The sequence below is a fragment of the Dermacentor silvarum genome, chromosome 11 (assembly GCF_013339745.2).
Source record: "Dermacentor silvarum isolate Dsil-2018 chromosome 11, BIME_Dsil_1.4, whole genome shotgun sequence".
Taxonomy (NCBI): Eukaryota; Metazoa; Arthropoda; class Arachnida; order Ixodida; family Ixodidae; genus Dermacentor; species Dermacentor silvarum.
Window position 1 is genome coordinate 94,232,177 of NC_051164.1, and position 20,534 is coordinate 94,252,710.

At 46.0% G+C, this 20,534-nt stretch overlaps 3 protein-coding genes and 2 non-coding genes across 5 annotated transcripts in view; 3 read left to right on the forward strand and 2 right to left on the reverse strand.

The window, feature by feature from the left end:
• The window catches only part of LOC119433311 (alpha-crystallin B chain-like), a 407,637-nt gene extending 398,656 nt beyond the window's left edge, over positions 1-8,981 (forward strand). Inside the window, 2 exon segments of the mRNA XM_049658182.1 lie at positions 8,205-8,372; positions 8,374-8,981. Coding sequence (XP_049514139.1) covers positions 8,224-8,372; positions 8,374-8,758 — 534 coding nt within the window. The 5' untranslated portion in view covers positions 8,205-8,223 and the 3' untranslated portion in view covers positions 8,759-8,981.
• Positions 688-4,492, reverse strand: LOC119433312 (alpha-crystallin A chain). Its single transcript, XM_037700457.2, has 2 exons — positions 4,371-4,492; positions 688-3,900 (listed from the first exon to the last, which is right to left on the reverse strand). The coding sequence occupies exon 2, from the start codon at positions 3,763-3,765 to the stop codon at positions 3,247-3,249; it is 519 nt and encodes a 172-aa protein (XP_037556385.1). The 5' UTR covers positions 3,766-3,900; positions 4,371-4,492; the 3' UTR covers positions 688-3,246.
• Positions 8,982-17,392: 8,411 nt separating the features above from the next.
• Trnat-cgu (transfer RNA threonine (anticodon CGU)) lies at positions 17,393-17,465 on the reverse strand. Its single transcript has one exon. It is a non-coding gene; the product is annotated as a tRNA-Thr (tRNA).
• Positions 17,466-17,533: 68 nt separating this feature from the next.
• On the forward strand, positions 17,534-17,606 carry Trnat-cgu (transfer RNA threonine (anticodon CGU)). Its single transcript has one exon. It is a non-coding gene; the product is annotated as a tRNA-Thr (tRNA).
• Positions 17,607-18,850: 1,244 nt separating this feature from the next.
• Positions 18,851-19,741, forward strand: LOC119433308 (alpha-crystallin A chain). The gene has a single exon (XM_037700455.2). It carries the CDS (start codon positions 18,956-18,958, stop codon positions 19,490-19,492), a length of 537 nt encoding a protein of 178 aa, XP_037556383.1. The 5' UTR covers positions 18,851-18,955; the 3' UTR covers positions 19,493-19,741.
• The last annotated feature ends 793 nt before the right edge of the window (positions 19,742-20,534 follow it).

Sequence of the window (20,534 nt, forward strand, 5' to 3'; positions counted from 1 at the left end):
TTCGCTACAACATGCTTTCACGTGTGATCATTTGGTGAACATAAGAACAATACAGAAAGGCAGAAAGAAGAGAAAGGAAGGAGAGTCAACAACGGTTGACATCGAAGGTCTTCTTGGGCGCATCAGTGTACCAGGGGGTTTGTTGATTAGACTTGCCCTCCCCATCGCTGGTCAAGTGGGTGCACTCCCCTCCCCCGCCCCTTTCCCCGAAAAATTTCTGGCTACGCCACTGAACTGCACTACGTACACTATCTTCGAGATCGAGGATCGGTCTATATCTATTGTTGACTAAAGTCACACTTCCGGTTCCTTTCTAGGCGCGCGCAGTTTGAATAATTAAAGACATCTGGGTTTCATTTTGCCTTCTTTTGCGCTAATTACGCATTATTACCGCTCCGTACATAGCACTACGCTAACTTGGTGCATCTTTTTCGTTCCAAGCTTCATTTTGACGCCTTTTTCGTTGTCCTACGTGCGCTAGGGCTCAGTGCGTCTAATTTGACGAGACGAAAGTGGCCAAATGCATAGATCCCACGAACACCAAATAGATCTGAAGTCTCGAAAGAATTCCTTCTCTTTAAAGCTGCTTACTACTTGTACTCTGTTCACTTACGGCTTACTCAGTTGACTTACTACTTACTTGACTGACTAGTAATAGACGGTAAGGAGACACCTCAAGGCCAGATACAACCACGTACAACACCATGTGGGCAGCAGTGACGTTTATTTGTCCCACAACCACAACAGTGGACCAGAACGGCGTCTGGCTAGCATCTCAATGAAGAAAAAAAAAAAAAAAAAAAAAAAAAAAACATTGTACGTACTTGCCGTACGAACCCGGCCGCCACCCGTGAACTCGGTGTCTTGTGGCGAGAAACGCTTAAGGTTCCTAGGACCACGAAGAAATCTAGGCTACATATAGGGTCGTTCGTGCACGAACAAGGGGCTACTTTTTTTATTTTTCCTCTGGCAGTACATGGCGAGTAAATTGGCACAGGCGAGTGCTTGGCTGAGAGGGCTATAGTAAATAAGTTACGGAACTCGCTCCGTGAGCTACATAAAAAAAAAAGAAAAAAAATTGCGCTGCTACTACACGCGGTCGTGATTGATAACCACGGTGATCATGACCTCGCCGATACATCACGTGGTCATCAAGTGAACGCATGATTCAATACGTGGTCACCGTGTGGTCATCACACAATGCATCACGTGACCATCATAACGTCATCATATGATCACGTATACACGTGATGAATACCACGTTACATCAGCGTCCCGTTCGCGATATGCTTGCGGCGAACCTACGGCGAGACCTCTATACTCAGATTATATATGAGTTATCGGTTAGGGACCGATTGACGGCGAAGTAAAGTTTAACGTTTATCAGTCTAACCGTACCTGCCGCGCCTATCTATATGGCACAAGTGCTGACAGATTCGTTTCCAGCGACATCTCGTCGTCCTCGTGAGTCGTGACGTTGAAACATGCACCTCGATTATCAGCTCCATAACGTAACCTTGTTCAATAAATATGTCCTAAATACTTCTTCTCGGAAGGCGTTTTTTACGGTGCAGACCAGGACATGATAGCCCAGTAACATGGAATAATCTAAGTTGAATGCTCACACTGCCCGGTTTTGGCGGTATTTATTCCGTCTTTGTTTTTTTTTTCGCGAACGGTAGATATAACCTAAAACAACGTCAACGGTCGGCTAACCATGTATGCGCCTAATATCCGCGCTACACGCTTGAACTGACCAACAACATTGCTTCAAATGCGTGACAGCTGGTAGTGTTAATGAGCAACAGAGTGCCCCTCTCCGTGATTTCCCAATCCCACTAGTCTATCACCTCCTTCAACATCACCCAATTAACATATACGTGCTAAAGCTATAGTTCTGGTTCATTTGTACATTCCTTAGCATATGTCAGGAGAATTACAGCATCCCGATTATGCTGCGCGACATCCGCATTATCAAAATTTATACTATGCATTCGAAATTTGGTCGCAAACTAGACGCTTCGTGAACGATCTTCGGTGCCTTCAGTATACTGAGCCTCGAAGTTCCTCCTCACACCCTCACACACAAGAACCAGTGCTAATAGGTTTGTGTAAAGGATACGTCCTGTAGAGGATGGTTTAGAATTCATTGATGCACTAACCTAGCCTGAGTATCCGACCTACATATAATCATAATTATAGGAAGCGGGTGTCTCTTCCTCTTCTTTTTTTTTTTTCCGTTTCTTATTCCCAAAATGTCGCACGGCCCGATCCTTCCATACATGAAGACACAATTTAGCCTACCTCAATTTGTACTCATATATATGCCGATATCTATATATAGGCCCTAGATGTTCAGATTCTTGAATTTGTACGTTCTGCCCTCAACCCCACTTATTTCTTACTTATATCAAACAACTCCCCCTATATCACAGATCTCCTTAGGCAGATTGGCTTAGGACGTATCGATAAATGTAAAGGTATTTATGATCGATTTGACGCAGCGCTTTTTGAAAGAGCGCGCAGCTTGCAGAAAGAAATCGAAAAAAAAAAACAAAGTAAAAAGAATAGAACTGAGTGAAATGGTATACTTGAAACAACGATCAATAGCGTTCGCGCGCGCTGCTCCAAATGAAGCATCCCAGGCGGTACGCTCCGTAACAGTAAAAGGAGTACTAAATAGTAACACACTCAAATACTATTGACCCCCCGCTTCCCACTGTTTCCTCGGGGTCACAGCGGCGCGCCGCGCGCAGGATCGATAAGTTTTCGTAACAGACGACTCTCGTCTGGAACCGCGCGCCGACGCGCGATGCAGACGTATCAGTGCAAGCAATAAGCCTCGTGCCTCACACGTATCGGTCACATTTTTGCTACCATGCACTCTTTCTCACGTTTCATATTCTCACATACCATACACGTAATGTCATCACAGATTGCTATCAATGCTCGACGAGAAAAAAACGCCAAGAGGATCGGCTACCCCGAGATATAGATACGTAGGAATTCTATCAGGTGTTCCACGTACCACCCGTGTTTGTAAACAATCGAAAGTTGGCACGCGTGCTGGAAGGTTAAGCCTAATCAGCTCTATCGGTTCCCTCTGGAGAAGTTAACTGAGGTCTAGGCGCGACGTAGTCGTCTGTCACGGAGCGAGTTCTCGCATGTCTGTCTTCTCAGCAGGTGATTAGTACAACCAACACATAGAGTTATAACATAACTTCAACTCCATTCCCCCCCCTTCGTTTAGGCCTTCTTGCCTTCGTGCTTGACGTCGATGGGAATCGGCTTAGACTCCTCTTTCTTGGGGTTCTTGCGCGGAGCCTCCAAGGCCAGGAGGCCACCCTGAGTCAGGTGACACTTGATGGTCTGGGGATCGACGTCCTCGGGAAGGACGTAGCGGCGGGTGAACTCCCGTTTCACGTAGCAGCCGCGGTCGTCGGACTTTTCCTCGTGCTTGCCATGAATGACGACGCAGTTGTCCTGAGTCTTGACGGAGATCTCTTCCGGAGTGAAGTGCCGGGTGTCGACGCGGATGGAGAACTTGTCGGGCGTGCAGGCGACAGAAGTGCCCTGCTGTTTGGGGCAGACGCTGTTCGTGGTAGGCTCCTGATGCCGGGGCTGAATGTAGAACCTCTGGTGGTAGAAAGGAGGGTCGAACAGCTCGCCGTCCAGGAAAGAACTGCCGAAGTCGTCTTCGAAGAGGCGTCTCGCCAGCTCCGAGCCTCCGCACAGGTTGCGGTTCAGCAGCGGGAACAGCGCCATGTTGTTTTCGCACGTCGTCTGCTCAAAAGAAGATATATATCGTCTGCCGCAGTTGGTCTCGAGATTTTCCGCAGGTGCGTTCGCGATGCAGCTTGCGATGGTCTGTTGCACGAAGCGGCGTTAGGATTCCTCTGCCTAGAGTGCGAGCACGGAAAAGAAAAAGAAATGACTTGAGCGCACTGTGGGATGGAAGAAAGCTACAGGAACGAGCTACACACCAACAAAAATCGACGGAAACTGCGCCGTCGATCTCGATATGAGACAAAAGTTTAGGTCTGCTATAATGCTTTCCAGTGAAGGACGTAATAAGAGATGACATTTTAACCTAAAATTTATTTATTGCCTACATGAGAGAAAGGTTGGATCAAAGCAAAAACATACAAGAGGAATGTGCAAACGAATTCTTTAAACTGCACAAAGTGATCAATGCACCTGACACCGCCTGCCCTTCACCGGCATCTTGCAATTCATCTGGTGCAAGAGGGAAAACGCGCTGAATATATTCCTGACATCTACAGCTTCAGTGCGATTTATCGACCAGGACCACTACAGCACCGTTATTCTGACATGAGGAGAAGTATAACGATGACATATTATCGTATTACCTTGTAAGCAGGCTTCAAGAATGCCAACGAAACGTGGAGAAACGGAAATCGTCTGCTTCAAGCGGCACCTCAACGTCGTCTGCTCTGAAGACCGGGGCAACGTCTGCTCCGCTCGGCGCGATCGAAACTGAACCGAAGGCGGGTTGGTGATTGGCCAGAGATGGGTCACGTGACGTGAGCCGTCGCAGTGCGGCAAGGTCATTGGGAGCATTGACCATATCGTGGACGGTGGAAGCAGTCAAAACAAACCTGTAGCTTTTTCTATATGCGTTTATGCTCTCCGGCGGAGAGGCTGCTACTGCTGACCTTATTATGACATTGTCGCGAGGTCATACGAGTCAACGGATGGCTGTTTGACGTTATTGTTTGAATACAGTGTTAAAAAATACTTCACGATAAATTTCACGCAGATTCAGTGAGCGCGCGACGACACTATTTTGCATATAACACGTGCCAGACATGCGCTCTGTTACTTAGTGCATTAAATGTTATATATAAATGCAGTGCTGCACTTTTTAAGCGCGATCCAAAATATGTCTCAGAAACATTACAAAAATTAAATGATCAATGGCGTACTTGTTCAAGAGCCGCATGCAGCTGAGGTCAAAGCAAAACATGCGTCAGTACGCCTCTTGCAGAAAAAGCATCTTGGAGATAACATTTAGTAGATAATGCATACATATATCCGTTGTTTAGTAACAGCTTTCGTTCGATCGAAATGTTAAGGTGGATTTTTTTAAAAGCCTAAGTACTAGCAGCATGCATATTGACACGAATTACGAGCCAAATATGCTAATATTCCAATCACATTCTGTTGTAATTTGACAACCTTGCTCCTGAAAAAAAAAAGATTACTGAATTAGAGAGAGTTTTAATTGCATAAGTAACGAAGGCACTGCACTTCTAAATGAGGCATGTCTTGTGCGCGCGTTAATACGGTATTACTAGTAGAGAGGTAGAGAGAGCCGTACATAGAACCACGTACTAAATAGTGTAAAAGTGAAGGAGGCATGGATCAAAATTAATGTTCTAATAACTCTGAATAGTCTAAAAATTTCCTGCCGTTCCCCACTTCACTCTGCCTCTAATCGTTTTCCTGAGCAGCAATATTTAAATCGCGACTGGCGCGGCGATAATTTAAAGGTTCGTCTTCGCGAAACCAAAATCCAAGCTGTCGCAGCTTTTCTAACGTTACCGAGGATGGCGCCAGCGAATATGTGTTGTTGCTTAGATTTATGGCTATGTGTGCGTACTGTTGTCATTTATTCAGACGTCTGTATATGTAGGCGTAAACACAAGACACCTGCAGGTATCGGGCGTCTTCAATATGCGATGACGCGCAGCACAGTTAACACAATTTTGTGTGTCACGCAGTAGCCGAAGTTCTTTAAACGCAGAAAGAGTCACCCCGGAATCACTGCCGACATGTACGTCTACACATTCATGATGCTCGGGCTTCGAATCGTCCCCAAAGCCCGAGCCCATAACTTCTCTCACTTAAGTGGATTGCGTCAGCGATTGGTCGTCGACATAACGATTACAACACGTCGATGTAATCACGGTCTTTGACTTAAACGGCACTTCCCTTCATCATGATCTACCAGATCAGCGTGCTTTACTTGCTCGAAACAAAACGCAAACAGGGACAGAAACAGGCTTCGTGCCAAGGAACATTCACATATGATGTCTATTAAGGCGAAAGCCTTTACTGGCTCCTACTCGCGGCGTCCGACCGTCCTATCCGTCCGTGCCCTGGAACGGTGCCAGCTGTGGCCTCTCCCCCTCACGCTTTCGCCGAACACACTTTGGAATTTACAAAGTGTCCCTCAATTTTTTCGTCTCTGTTATGGTATAGTATCTGCGCATCTGCGCACACAATATAACAGACACAATCGTAGAACACTACAACTTCCATTCGCAGTTGTACCGATAAGAACAATGGGTACTGCAACGCCACGCTACCCAGATGAACTGTATATATCTGCATTGCATTAGGCGCGTCACGCAATGCATTGCCGGCCGTCACCATGGGTAGGCCGCGGGTGCAGCGCACGGCAGTAGAAGAGGCTGCCGTACGCGAACGTAAGCGCGATCGTGCCCGTAAGGCCGATCCCGTGTATCGGCAACGGCATGCTGTCCGTGCAAGTGTGAGCCTGTGTGCGTGTAATCAACGGCTACGTGATCTAAAATAAAGGCTATGCAAGCTAACGAATTGTGTCTTCATTCAACTTCAACGTTCAAAGAATACAATCCTAAACAAGCAATCAAATCACAGCATGCATCGCATCGGGTCATTCAGCATTTCTTGGGTTCGTTACGTGGTCGTTGGTTTATACTTTGACTTTGGTTCAGTTTGCATGGGAGAATTCGCTTCGCGTTCAACCATCTTTCCTTAAGAAAGGGATTTGATTTTTTTTCATTTCTTTCCTTTTTTTCTCTCTTTTTTCTGGTAAACCTTCATAAATGAACTGAATCTTGTACCAAAACTGCATCTTTTAAACCAGATCTGGGTAGAGGATCAAATAAATGTCGAATATCGATTACAACAAGACGCATATTTCGCGCCCGCCCTCGCTTTCAAAGTGAGGCAGATACTCATCAACACCCTTACAACGAATTCAAAACATCCCATAATGCGTTGTCGTTGTGGCATCTTTCTTTTAACATAATTTGATTCCACAGGGCGCAGTCAAAAAACCAGTATGTGGCTTGACCTTACACTCTTAGGTACTTATACTCACCCCCTACCCCATTTTTCATAAGCGGCCAGAGCATAAGTATATGACGCTCCCTTACACTTTATTTTTCGCCAGCCTGTTTCTCCTGTTATTATTCGCCATCCAATGATCCGTCACAACATTTCCACTTCCAAGAGCCCTGGTCCACTGGCAAGCTATACGGTCGGAAAAATCAAATGAACTCCCTCAGACATCATCAAATAGGCACACCTATGCATGATGCGACATCCAGGATATTAGAAACGCAAAGCAAAACGAACTGGTATACGGAGAACAAATGCTGTAGTAATTAGTAAATCCCTATTATGAAAATAATAGGGATTTAATAGCAAAATGATAGGATGAAAATAATAGGTCGACGTCGAGTGTCGTACTGAGCAAGAGACATAGGAATTGTACTTGCAGTTTGTTTTATGCTGTAAAACATACCGTAAATGTGTGTATACCTACGTGCGTGCGTGTGTGTTTTAAATCTCCCGCCTTTATTCTTTTGGCGTATAATATCTCACTATACGGTTTCCTGCGCAGCAAAAGGCCACGAAATGTGCGACAAGAATCGGGTAGTTGACCAAGCGACACGCTACAGCTGAGGTTGGCCGTCTTGGGGGCGTTAACCGAAGAGATGCATTTCAAAAACTGCCGCCATACTGGGCACGAAATTGACGAAATTAAGCATGTGCCCGAAGAGGAACACTTTAGATCGCTTCTGGCCGTACTCACGACCGCGCGGGAATTGAGCGACAGGGCAGTGCAAGTTCAACCGGCTCAACTGTATTAACCACGCCGGACGAACGCGAAGCACACAAATCAAGCGCCAGGGAAAAAACACGAATAATCGAGATCCTTCCACGCTTTCCTCTTTTTTGGTTGCGCTGGCACCACCGAGATGGCGCGCGCTAGCGCCAAGCCACGTGACGTAACCTGACCAATCGCGTCTCTTGACTCGCTTCCGGAGGTCGTTGCTCCCCCGCGCTTCCCGTCGATTCTCGAACTCTCTCGAACGCGCTTCTCGAAGCAGACGACGCGCTCATAAAAGCGGCGTCAGCTCGCGGCGCCGGTTCAGATTTGCATCGCTCTCTGCACTGATAGCGCGAAGAGTTCGTGAAAGAGGCATCATGGCGCTGTTCCCGCTGCTCAACCGTGGTTCCTTGGGTCCCTCTGACTTGGTGAGGCGTTTCTTGGACGACGACTTCGGCGGTTCCTTTCTTGACGGCGAGCTGTTCGACCCGCCGTTCTACCACCAGCGGTTCTACATCCAGCCGCGGACACGAGCAACCGTCGGGCGTCGTCTGCCCCGCTCGCCAGCAGGGAACTTCTGTCGCCTGCACGCCGGACAAATTCGCCATCAACGTCGACACCCGGAACTTCACTCCGGAGGAGATCTCCGTCAAGACGCAGGACAACTGCGTCGTCATTCACGGCAAGCACGAAGAGAAGTCCGACGACCGCGGCTGCTACGTGAAGCGCGAATTCACCCGCCGCTACGTTCTGCCCGAAGACGTCGACCCCGAGTCGGTGAAGTGCCAGCTCAAGCCCAACGGAGTGCTAGCCCTGGAAGCACCGAGAAAGAACGCGCCCAAGGAGCAGCCCAAGGCCATCCCGATTGAAGTTAAGCACGAAGGTGCCAGCGTCGACGTCGCTAAGAAGTGAGCCTGCGCGCCTGGCGACTCTAGTCACTCGTTGTAGTGAGAACGTTCTTCCTGGTTCTGTCATAAACTGTCCGGTGTGTGTTGGCGGAGAGACCGAACGGAAGTCTCCCGCATTTGTACTGCCTTGATATATATATATTTTTTTTCTACTAGTCCAGATGACTGCTGTATCATTTCTCTGTGTGCTCCGTATGTGAATAAACATGGGAAGCATCCTACTTTTTCCTACAACCCGGCTTCATTTTATTGCTGTTGTCACCGACTTCAGCTGCTCAGGGCGCTGGTCCGATAGCAGCCAATAATGTTTCGTTGCGGGTTAGCGTCACTGTTCACTCTTCGTTTGTTATAAGTGAATGTATTACCTTAAATTGAGTCCATTCATACTGCATAATGGCGCATGCGTCGATTATGCAGTATGTATGTGCGGCACGTAAAGTGCAAAAATAGCATGCGTACTGCGGCACACTTTCATGCTGCCCGGTGTGCCCCCCACTCCCCTGGTTACGCCCCTCTTTCGCAGAGCAGTCGATAATACTATATTCCAGGTAATTTTTTTTTTTTTTAGCTGCACGAAAGATGTAAATTTGACTGTGGCAGATACACAATTCCAGCCCTTGAGCTAAATTACTCGATGAGGTGGCCCATTACTTCCACAAGAAATCAAAATGCGTATTTGCCTTAATTACACTAACGTTTTAACTACTTACGTTACGGCACATTTCAATTTACGAATTGTAGCCGGTGAGTTCGCAATGCATATCCTCTCAAAACGAAATATCGAGACTACACCAGTTACGAGATACTAATTTTCAAAGTGTCCGACAAAATGCGTTGGTGTTCCAGTTACTTTTATGCTTCAATGCATAACGCAACCTTTTCTTTAAAAAAAAAAAAAAAAAAGTGGCACAGCGCATCTTTACCGCAAGTTTCACGCCGCATATCTCGAAGCCGGGGCCATCTTTGGAATTTGTTCGCAGTGGATATACCATGTGAACTCAGTAGCTACAATTCGTAGATTGAAATATGTGCCGTAAAGTAATAAAAATTAATTAGTGTAATGTTCATTGTTTAACTAAGTGTACTGATTTATCGTAGAAGCAATCTCGTAAAGTTTTTTTTTTTCTTTTGGTCGGCCATGCTGAATTTTCGTTTTGTAAATTTCGTTCGGTGTGGCTAAAGGCAGACTTGCGTGCTTGTACGGCGTTCTGAAAAATTAGGTTTGTGGTGACAAAAAGTGTAGACCGTAAATGGCTACAGTGGATCAGTGGACCCGTATACTGAAACGCGCGTTTGTTTATTATTATTGTCTTACTATTTAATATTACCGGTTTAGCAGAGAAAACGGAAGATAAAACGACAGGGGTTTTCTGCTGACCATGTCTGCCGCTGCTGCCTGGTACTTGAATAACATCGACCAGCAGAGAACTACGCAAGTCTTTTTTTTGTTTTTTTTTTTTAAAGCTGAGTACTGGATTGCATGCAGCGAATAAAAGTCACTGTAATTCAACACAATATAAAACCCTTGGCTCTTGCTGCCGTCGCAAGAAAGCCGGAGTCTGAGCCAGTAGATCCGTGAAAAACGATACAGGGAGCTTCGTTTGCAGCTACCCTATCGTGACACTCGCTATAACAAAATCGCTTTATTCGAAATATCGCTTTATTCGAAGCCCTCTCGTAGTCTCGACCGCACTGAATGCATTTCAGACCGTATTATACGAAGTGCAATAGCACCGGCCTCCGCCTATTGATAAGTGGGAAATCCGCACGAGACCACTCGGTCCAGCGTATACGTTTCGTTTCTTTGTGTCAACCTGCCGAGGCAAAGTACGCTGCGAAGATTATGTCACGTGTGCGCAGCCTTTTGGAATTAACTGTATCGCCTGATGATAACCGACGTACGAGACAGCTACATGTTCGCGGACTTGAGGATAATTTCTCCCGTGTCTTGTCACCGCTATCGAGTGCGACTTTGTCTCAATATGCCTTCTCTGGTCTCACGCGCCTATTAGGACGTACCACCATGCAGATTAAATTGAAGCTCGAACAGGAAATAACTGACCAGAAAGCGTGTTACTCGCAATTACGTGAAAGTGAGTCACGTGATCGCTTTTTAGCCGCTTTTCAAGCATGAAGTAGTCTGACGTGTACGTTTCGGAGTCGGAATTAAGCCACTGTTACAAGCGCCGGTGAATCCGGAAATCCAACCGCGCATGAGAGTAGCTTCGGAATTGTTCGCGTTTGAATTTATGCTTACGACCCTGTAACAACTTTTCTGCCTTTAACGAAATATTGGTTATACCGAAATCCGTTTCCTGTTACGGTGACTTCGTTCTAACGAGGGTGCACTGTGTCTCGTATAGTAACCGGAACTGTATACGGACAGGCAGGCTATACCATCTTCAGTCTACCAAAAATGATCATATTTCTACGATGGTTGCGCGGTTGTGTGTGGCAATAGCTTCACGGGTCACGGTGCAGGTTGTTCTGTGCTCAGTGTGCCTCGTATCTCGAAATCTGGCCTTCGACGCCGAGTCGATCGTCTGGTCCACTCGGGAGAGCAGACGACCATTGAAGCACGGCTGAGGAACGAAGCCTCCGTCATGCGTGGCGTACACGAGTAGCGCCGCCGGTTTCTGCCGGACGACGCTGCACGCACGGGAAGTTGCAGGCTTTTGTTTGGCTTTTTCTACTGCGCGTGCTTCACGTTCGACGAGCACTGCGTGGCGCCGCCTCTCCTCTCTTGCCCTTCCTCTTTTTGCTCTTGTTACAACGGCGCGGCCAGGGTCAACAAATGCAACAACGCCGGGCCTGCACTTGCATGAACTCTCCTCTCCCCCCACCCCCTTACTCCTTTTGTTCGTGCTTTTGCAGACGGCTCTTACCATACCGCGGCCTCCCGTTTTGGTCTGCTTGTTTTCGTTTCGTCTGGATCACTCGTACCGCGTTTAGTCGCGTACTACACCGCTCCTTTATTCGAAATTTGAAGCTGAGAGGCTGGGGGCCGAGCTGTATCAGAATAAAATTTCAGAACTTTGAGCATTTGTTGTTGTTGTTGTAGTTATGTTCGCTGTCTGCGTGGTAATGTAAGCGATGGTGTTAGACGGGGGCTACTCAATACCGGCGCTTCTGGTTTTTGCGTCTACTCTTTGTCTCCTGTCTAATGTCTTGTCTAACTAACGCCAGGTGAACTTACAGCTTTGCTTATAGTTGAAGAACATTTAAAATGTAACACCGCAAACTAATAGACATCAGAGACAGCGACTACCTCAGATGTTTTGATAAGTATCCTAGATAATGCATACAACTGTATATAATGATTTCTGTCGTGGCTCGGATCGCACATAAAAGCAAACGAAGCAGTGAAACATTCGAGAGGGAACGTAAAGTTGTACTTCGACAGGCAGGAGACTACAAAGAAAAAAAAAAATAAGAAAGAAGAATCCGGTATCAGCGTTTCGAACAAAGCAGACGACACTGCATTTTGCCCAGCTTATCTAAGCCTTGAAACAGACGAAAAAAAAAAAAAAAAAAAGAGGGGAGGTTCGTATGGAACTCTAGAACAATCCTAGTCGTCTGGAATGTTCTCGCATGCGCTCTCCTCAAACGTCTGCCTTGCATGATTCCTATATGTAGTTCGTGCCACCTGCTTAACAAAGCAAATCATGATAACATATGCTTTTCCTTCTTTCTTTTTTGTCTAATCAACGACAAATAGCTGTAGAACAAAAATATGAATAACAAAACAAGCGAAGTATGCGAACATCGTGGCGACGACCTGACACCTAGCTGTGTCCTGTGAAGTGTGTGTGCGTGTGTGTTTTCACAAGTTTTACAATCTTTAAGATAAGTGGATATAAGATGAAGGGGCGTTCATCCTGGGGCAGTGGAAATAAAAACGTATCCTGCTGCCACTGATGATGATCATGCTGATAGTGATGAAAGTGGTCGCATGCCTTTTCAACGTCAGCGCTCTATAGGATTTCTTTTAAGTGTCAGAAATTGTACACAGTTACTGTAAAGTCGTAAAAGTTGCCAATGGAGGCGCTCTGCAAACGGGAGTTTTTCCCAGAAGAGCAGTAATAGAACGACATCTACTAAGTATTGTCAGGTGCCCTTGCTCTTCGAATAACCCCGCCCAAGTAGAATTCACTGAGGCCGCGAGATGAAAATAAATAAATAAATAAAAGTTTAAACAAGTAAGAAAGGACTTCGAATAAAGCGATGTTTTGAACAAAGTGATCTCGATGTAGCGAGTGTTTACTGTATTTATGTGCAAGATGGGGAAACAATTAGCGCCAGGTTATACTCTATGTCACGCATCTGTGTAGCTCTGCGGTACATAGGATACGCAACGCCATATCGCTCTATCGATTTTGATATCCTGACAAACGCTGCACATACAAACATTCGTCGCATTCCGAAGACGTCAATGAGCTACGATTTTGACACTCGCAATTAAGAAGAAGCTTTAATCAACGCCGTTTTTTTTTTTTTCCTACTTGCCATACACGCGAGACTCAGAGATTCTATCGTTAGAGAATTTGAATCACATTTAAGAGAGCAAGCTGTATTCAACAGACTACTCGGAAGCAAAATTTCGATTTGGGGCCTACGAGTCGCCGCACCGGAATTTCAGCGACGAAGCAAACAGCTTTTGTACGACAAGCAGTTTCGCATATGACGTCGCTGCAATCTTCAGCACGCAATGTGCATATGTTCCTTGTACACGGTTACCCCTTTAGGGCCTTCCACTAGCCGGCGGCTTCGACGCCGCGATAAGACCAAAAAAAGCTCGCGCCAGCAGACGTGAATATGTAACAAAGAAAACACCAAACGCTGCTCCGTCGATATCTTTAGCATAAGCCGTCGCCCCACCGCCCACAAAGGAACGCGCAGCTAAGATAGCAGGATCACTGCCCTTCGTACGGTGCGAAATAGTCGCTCCCCTTCCGCTCCTCACAGCGGCAGCTGCTTGTTTACCGACCAAAGCACGTTCGTGTTACGCATGCGTGGTTACGGCATCGCGCAGAATTCGCGTCAAGGACAGACCCCGGCGTCCAAAACAGACGCGTGCACCGGGCACTTGTCTGCTTCACGGCTGGTGACAACCAAAGCATAAAAGGTTACATGTACGCTGTCCTACATTCGAACACAGTTGGCGTAGACGTGTCAACCAATTAGAATCGCTTATTTCCGTGACGTCAAGCGGTTCTGCATGTTTAAAACGGCTGTTTTTCTCCTTACAGATCAGTCATTGGGTCACTGGTTTTAGGGTGAAACCTGAACGTCCTGCCAAATTTTATAGGTATTCTAACAGTCACAGATATTATTTTAGGTTGAAACAACGAACCCTTATTTTACAATTAGCCTTGCACTTACATTATAGGAGAGCAAAGTCATTAGGTTGCGAGTTGACTCCAGCTGACTCGGCAATCTTTCAGAGGTGGAGGACAAGTGCACCGTGTTTTTGTGGGTGGAGCTTGAAGTGAATTCTGTCACTGACCATATAGAACCGTTTTTGTAAGAAGGCGAACTTTACAGTATACGTGGCACATGGGCCTTTTTCTGAGTATGCTCCGCCCAGCCACGAATGTGGACTTCACTATAACATCCAAATGTATATTTTACAATCAAACGAATTCGCAGTAACAGCGTGTCATTATTCATTCGTCTGAGGCCGCTAAAGCGGCATTTATACCTAACCACCACATCTGCTCTACATAGACGAAACTGAAATACGCTTCGCCAATAGTCTTAACCGCTCGAAAGTTGTTTTTCTTCAGCGAGGCTGCGTAAATCTTTCGGTGTCGTCGCAGAGAGCTATTCCGGGGGTTAGCGGAAGATTTTTCGTTAGTTATAGGCGCCTGGTCCCCCAAGGAAAAAGGGGAGTTGGTGAGGGAGGGGAATGCGCGAGCGGATATTTAAAGGATGCGCTCATTTGAGGAGCAAAACGAAACAAGAAGACATGAAAATGCCCAGAGTAAATAAACAATTTGTGAGGCGACGGGCGCGCGCAAAGCGCCGAGGTGCCGAGTGAGCAAAATCGCTTCCCCCCCCCCCTCTGTCTCTTTTTTTTTTTTTTTTTGTCACGTGTTCTTGTGTATCCAGAACATTCCGGAAAGTCGCGCGTTTTTCTGGAGCGTCGTCATGTGGCGTGCAGCATTGCTAGCGCTTACGGATTGACGTGATCGCATGAACGCAGCTGCGGCTCGTAATTATGAGCTTTCAAATGCTCACTCGTTTGTTCGCTTACAGGTTTGTTTGGAATTACAGCCCACTAAGAAGCAAAATACGAGCGAATGTACATTGTCGTCCATTGTAAAAAAATAAATAAATTAGTATTTAAGTGGTGGCAGCATCTTCAATTTGGCACGAAATCCAGAAAAACTAATCTTTCAGTAATGGATATCCGCATAAATGAGAATACATGCTGAAGTTATACTGTCTGAATGCATCTCGTAGATGGCCTTACATACATCGGGCAGCAGCATCCGTGAAAGAAGGAGACACAATTTCTGGTTAAAAAAAAAAAAAATTATCTAGGCGATCCAGACGTATGAGTGGTATACCAGTTTCGGATCGCGTTCAGCATGTTATGCAGCTGCGCTAGCTGTAAAAAACTCGCGTCCTTGGCGTGCTCTGTAAGCAGCAGAAGTAAGAAAATGCCAATTAACAACCGCCGACTGTGCTCAAACCGCGACCGGATGACGCAAGGCCCGTCATGCATGCCAAGCACTGCCAGGCCAGCCAGGCGTCGTAAAATGGTACGGCGGCGCCATAATCTTGCAGCCGTCCTGTCCTTGCAGCGCTCACGTCTGCCACGCCACTTGGATGTAACTTGCAGACGTGATTCTATAAACAGAAGCAGACGGCTTCATTGTGTCGAGCCGCCGCCTAGGGATGAGCCTCACCTAATGTCGTCTGGATCATGTCTGCATGTGTAACCCTACGTATTTTGCTTCGTGTCAAGCACCGTGCCAACCTAAAGACGCTAGACGCAGAGTTATGAAAGATATGAAAGTCAAGTATATATATATATATATATATATATATATATATATATATATATATATATATATATATATATATATATATACTTGACTTTCATATTTTAATGCCTCGTGAATACCGAACTGTGCCCGATCCCGATAAGCAATCGTTGATGGAGCGTGTTGCTGTTATCAACCTTACAATGAGGATCTGATCCGAACGGTGCCTATAGGAAAATTAAAAATTAAATTACGGGGTTTTACGTGCCAAAACCACGATTTGATTATGAGGCACGCCGTAGTGGGGGACTCCGGAAATTTGCGCCACCTGGGGTTCTTTAACGTGCACCTAAATCTATGTACATGGGCGTTCTCACATTTCGCCCACATCGAAATGCGGCCGCCGTGGCCGGGATTCCATCCCGCGACCTCGTGCTCAGCAGCCCAACACCATAGCCACTGAGCAACCACGGCGGGTAACGGTGCCTATAGGATGAAACTTTGTTTAAGTGCGGAAAATTTACTTCAATTTGGTTCAGCGGTTGCCTTGAAACAAAGCTATCGTGTGTTTTAAATGATTAATCTGATTTGGCCCCAAGCTAAACATATATCAATACCCCCCAACCCACACCCTTCTCGCTTTCCAAAGAAAAAACGAAAAGAAGCAGATGATGAAATATCCTATGAAGCGCGATTTAAAGAAATTTCTTGAAAGCAGACAATATAACTGAATTCCTTCTGCAGAACTGAGTCTCGGGCTCTTGGCATAGGACGCCTAAAAAAAAAAAAAAAAAAAAAATGAATCGCGTAAGCGCGACGCGTTGGGCCGTATACCACTGAGTGACTGCATCAAACTCGCTTTAAAGCCGCGGCGCGACGCACAAATTCTTTCCTTCTTGTTGCTTTTACAAGTGACATACCTTCCTTGCTTACCCCCTCTACCCCCTTTGCCAACCCAATTAACAAACAAACAAACAAACAAACAAACAAACAAACAAACAAACAAACAAACAAACAAACAAACAAACAAACAAACAAACAAACAAACAAACAAACAAACAAACAAACAAAAAATTAAAGCGAAAAGAAGTACTAGGTTTTAACAGACGCTTACAGAACGCCATGGGTTTGCATGCATCACAATAACAAAACGTGCGTGACGCTAATTTATTTATTTATTATTTATTTATTTATTAGTATACCTATACATTCGCCCGGAAGGCATAGGGGGGTAATTGAACGTTTATACATAAAATTATTGCATGTAATATTGCACATGATAGAATGGTATAACATCAAAAGTACAAAACACAAAGACAGACAAATAATATATAGTGAAGTACATACGTGAACTGACCAATGAACATATTGCTAAACTTATGCATGGTTTCGCAACACTCTGAAAATTTCGTCGCCACAGGTAACCTCAACGACAACATCAAGAGCATGTGTACATATATAGCACGTATGTGTACATATATTTTGTCTATTCTTTTACTGCGCCGTAAGGCAGTCTTGCTCTATATATATATATATCATAGGAAACCAACAAACATAGACACCAAGGACAACACAGGGGAAATCACTTGTACTTACTAAGCGAATGAAAGAAATTAAAGGAAATTAAAGTGGATGAAGAAACAACTTGCCGCAGGTGGGGAACGATCCCACGTCTTCGCATTACGTGTGCGATGCTCTTACCAATTGAGCTACCGCGGCGCCGTTTTCCCATCCACTTTCTGGCCTATTTTATGTTTTACTACTAGAATTCACCATGGGAAAACGGCGCCGCAGTAGCTCAATTGGTAAGAGCATCGCACGCGTAATGCGAAGACGTGGGATCGTTCCCCACCTGCGGCAAGTTGTTTTTTCATCCACTTTAATTTCCTTTCATTTCTTTCATTCGCATAGTAAGTACAAGTGATTTCCCCTGTGTTGTCTTTGGTGTCTATGTTTGTTGGCTTCCTATGATTAATAAAATCGAGCCCCTCGGTTCCCTTTCTTCTCGTTCACACACACACACACACACACACACACACACACACACACACACACACACACACACACACACACACACACACACACACACACACACACACACACACACACACACACACACACACACACACACACACACACACACACACACACACACCCGAGGTAGCGCAAACCGTCACACCACTGCACAGTGTGACGGTTCTCAAAGCCCAAGTGTTGCTCTGAGCAATCCCAACCCAATCTGTCGATCGCCGAATCGCAAGTTATTCGGCATGAGTTCAAAACGAGGCATTCTGCAAGTCTGCACACCACGGCCTTACTGTGCCATTAAAAGTCAACAAAGTTGTCTCAAAGCGGTAGTTGAGTAATCAAGATCGCTAGCAATCGTTCGCAATTAGGGCGCACGCAAAACAATGCACCATAGAAACAGCACTGCTGCATAAAATCAACGTTCACAATATATGCATGCATAGCAGCAACAATAATGTCTATAGATGACACGCAAACGGGTACACCGCTGAAGTAAACATTTATTCTAACTGCTTAGCTTTGAAACACTATTAACTCCCTTTCGAGGACCACCGAATCAACAGAGAACACGACGCCGCTCTGAGGATGCTGCCGCCGGGGCCGGGTTGGTAATTCGCTTTCCCCTTTGAACGCCGCTCATCAAGCGCGAAAGGCTGAGGCTGAGGTCAACGTTATCGGTCAACGCGGCTAGTCGCTCTTCGCACCAGTATATTGGCACTGCACGTCGCTGACATGGGGATGGAAACAGGATAGAAATAAAAGTTTATCGCTAACCGAAGAATCCCGAAATTTCCAGACGAGCAGCCGTCCTCTTTCCAGGTCAATTTGTAGCAGACGACGCAAACAATGTCATGTGACAAGCTCCAGCCAATCCGATGTCGCCTCTCCAGTCGCGTCGGCGTCCCGGATGTTTCGAGAATTTGTAGCAGACGATGCAAAAATAGCAAAAATGACGCAGACGTCGGTGTCACGTGATGCGCTTTGACCAATCCACTGTCGCACTCACTCCCGTGTCAACGTCCCGGATGTTTCGAGAACTTTCGCGCAGCAGACGACGCGGGGTTATAAAAGCAGACGACGCAGTGCGGTGGGAACGAATTTCAAACTTGACAGCGAAGAAAAGCATTTGCGCTTCTTGCTACGAAGGCTGCTCGTTGACTACGTTTTTTAACGCGAGAGAGATGGCGTTGTTCCCGCTGCTCTACCGAGACAACTGGGGGCCGTCAGATTTGGCGCGTCGCTTCTTCAACGACGACTTCGGCCGAGTTTTACTCGACGGTGAGCTGTTTGACCCTCCGTTCTTCCACCAACGGTTCTATGTCGAACCTTACAACCGAGGCAGCTTGGACTCGACCCGAGCCGTAGCCCAACAGGGCTCGGCAGTCTCCTGCACGCCGGACAAGTTCGCCATCAACGTTGACACCCGGCACTTCGCTCCGGAAGAGATCACTGTCAAGACGCAGGACAACTGCATCGTCATTCACGGCAAGCACGAAGAGAAGTCTGACGACCGCGGCTGCTACATAATGCGCGAGTTCAGCCGACGCTACGTCTTGCCCGAAGACGTCGAGCCTGAGTCGGTCAAGTGTCACCTGAACCCATCGGGCTACCTGTCCCTGGAAGCTCCTCGTAAAAACGCGCCCAAGAAAGAAGACACGAACAAGCCGATCCCGATAGAAATCAAACACGAATCCAGCGCGGGCGGTGACAAAAAGTGAGCTTGATCTAAACGTTCCGAACTCAGAACCGGCGTCGATTAAACACAGGATGCATGCTCCTACCAGTCAAGCATAACAATCCGAGCCTTTACCAAAGCAGGAAGATCGTTGTTTGTGAGCAGGTACTCGCATTCGAGACCTAACCGAGTGATAACAAAAGCGTCGGTCGCCTTCCCGTGGTTGTTCGTTTTACCTGTGATGTATACGTGTTATATATAGTCACTAATAAAGTTTCTGAAAGTTCCAGTTATTTCCGAGCTGTGTGTATAATGTTTGGGCACAGTTGTGCGGGCTGAATGTAGCGCGCACTTGTCGAAAAAGCCTGTATGACAGACATCTTAGCAAATCGGAGCTGTCAAAAAACGGTGAAATCGAAATGCGCCAAACAAAATGTCCATAGTATGGCCTAGAGTCCAGCTGATTGTCGATATGGTGTCGGTGTAGTGGAGAAAAACAAACAAATTATGCTTATTATATTATGAAGCTCATCACCTGCTATGAGCTGCTTCGTTTGCTAATTTTGCTAATAGTAGTTTGCAAATTTGCTAATTTTGCTAATAGTAACTCTACAAACCCGTATTCTGGGTCCGAAGCAAAACATGCCCTACTGAGCATATTATTTAAGACCATACAGTTTATATAAAAAAAAGAAAAAAAAAAAGCAAGAATATTTTTTTCTGTGCCGAAAGGTTGGCGTTACAATCAACGAACCCCGTATGCTCAAAATCGAGTAAAATTTTGAATCGGGCACTACTAAGCGTGTTATTCAGGACTATGCAATTTAGCTATAGAAATACCAATAAAGAAGTTATTTCTTTGACAACTTATGGCGCTACCAACAACAAACACGTATTATATGCTCGTCGATGGCACACGATGTCCTACTAAGCATAGTGTTTAGGGCCATACATTTAAATAACAAAAAATGCAATAAATATTTTTTTTCTTTGCCAGCAGGTTGCGCTACAACCAACAAACCCCTTATTTTCAGTCTAACCAATGGCCTAACACGCACAAGATTCTAAAGTACGCATTACTAAGC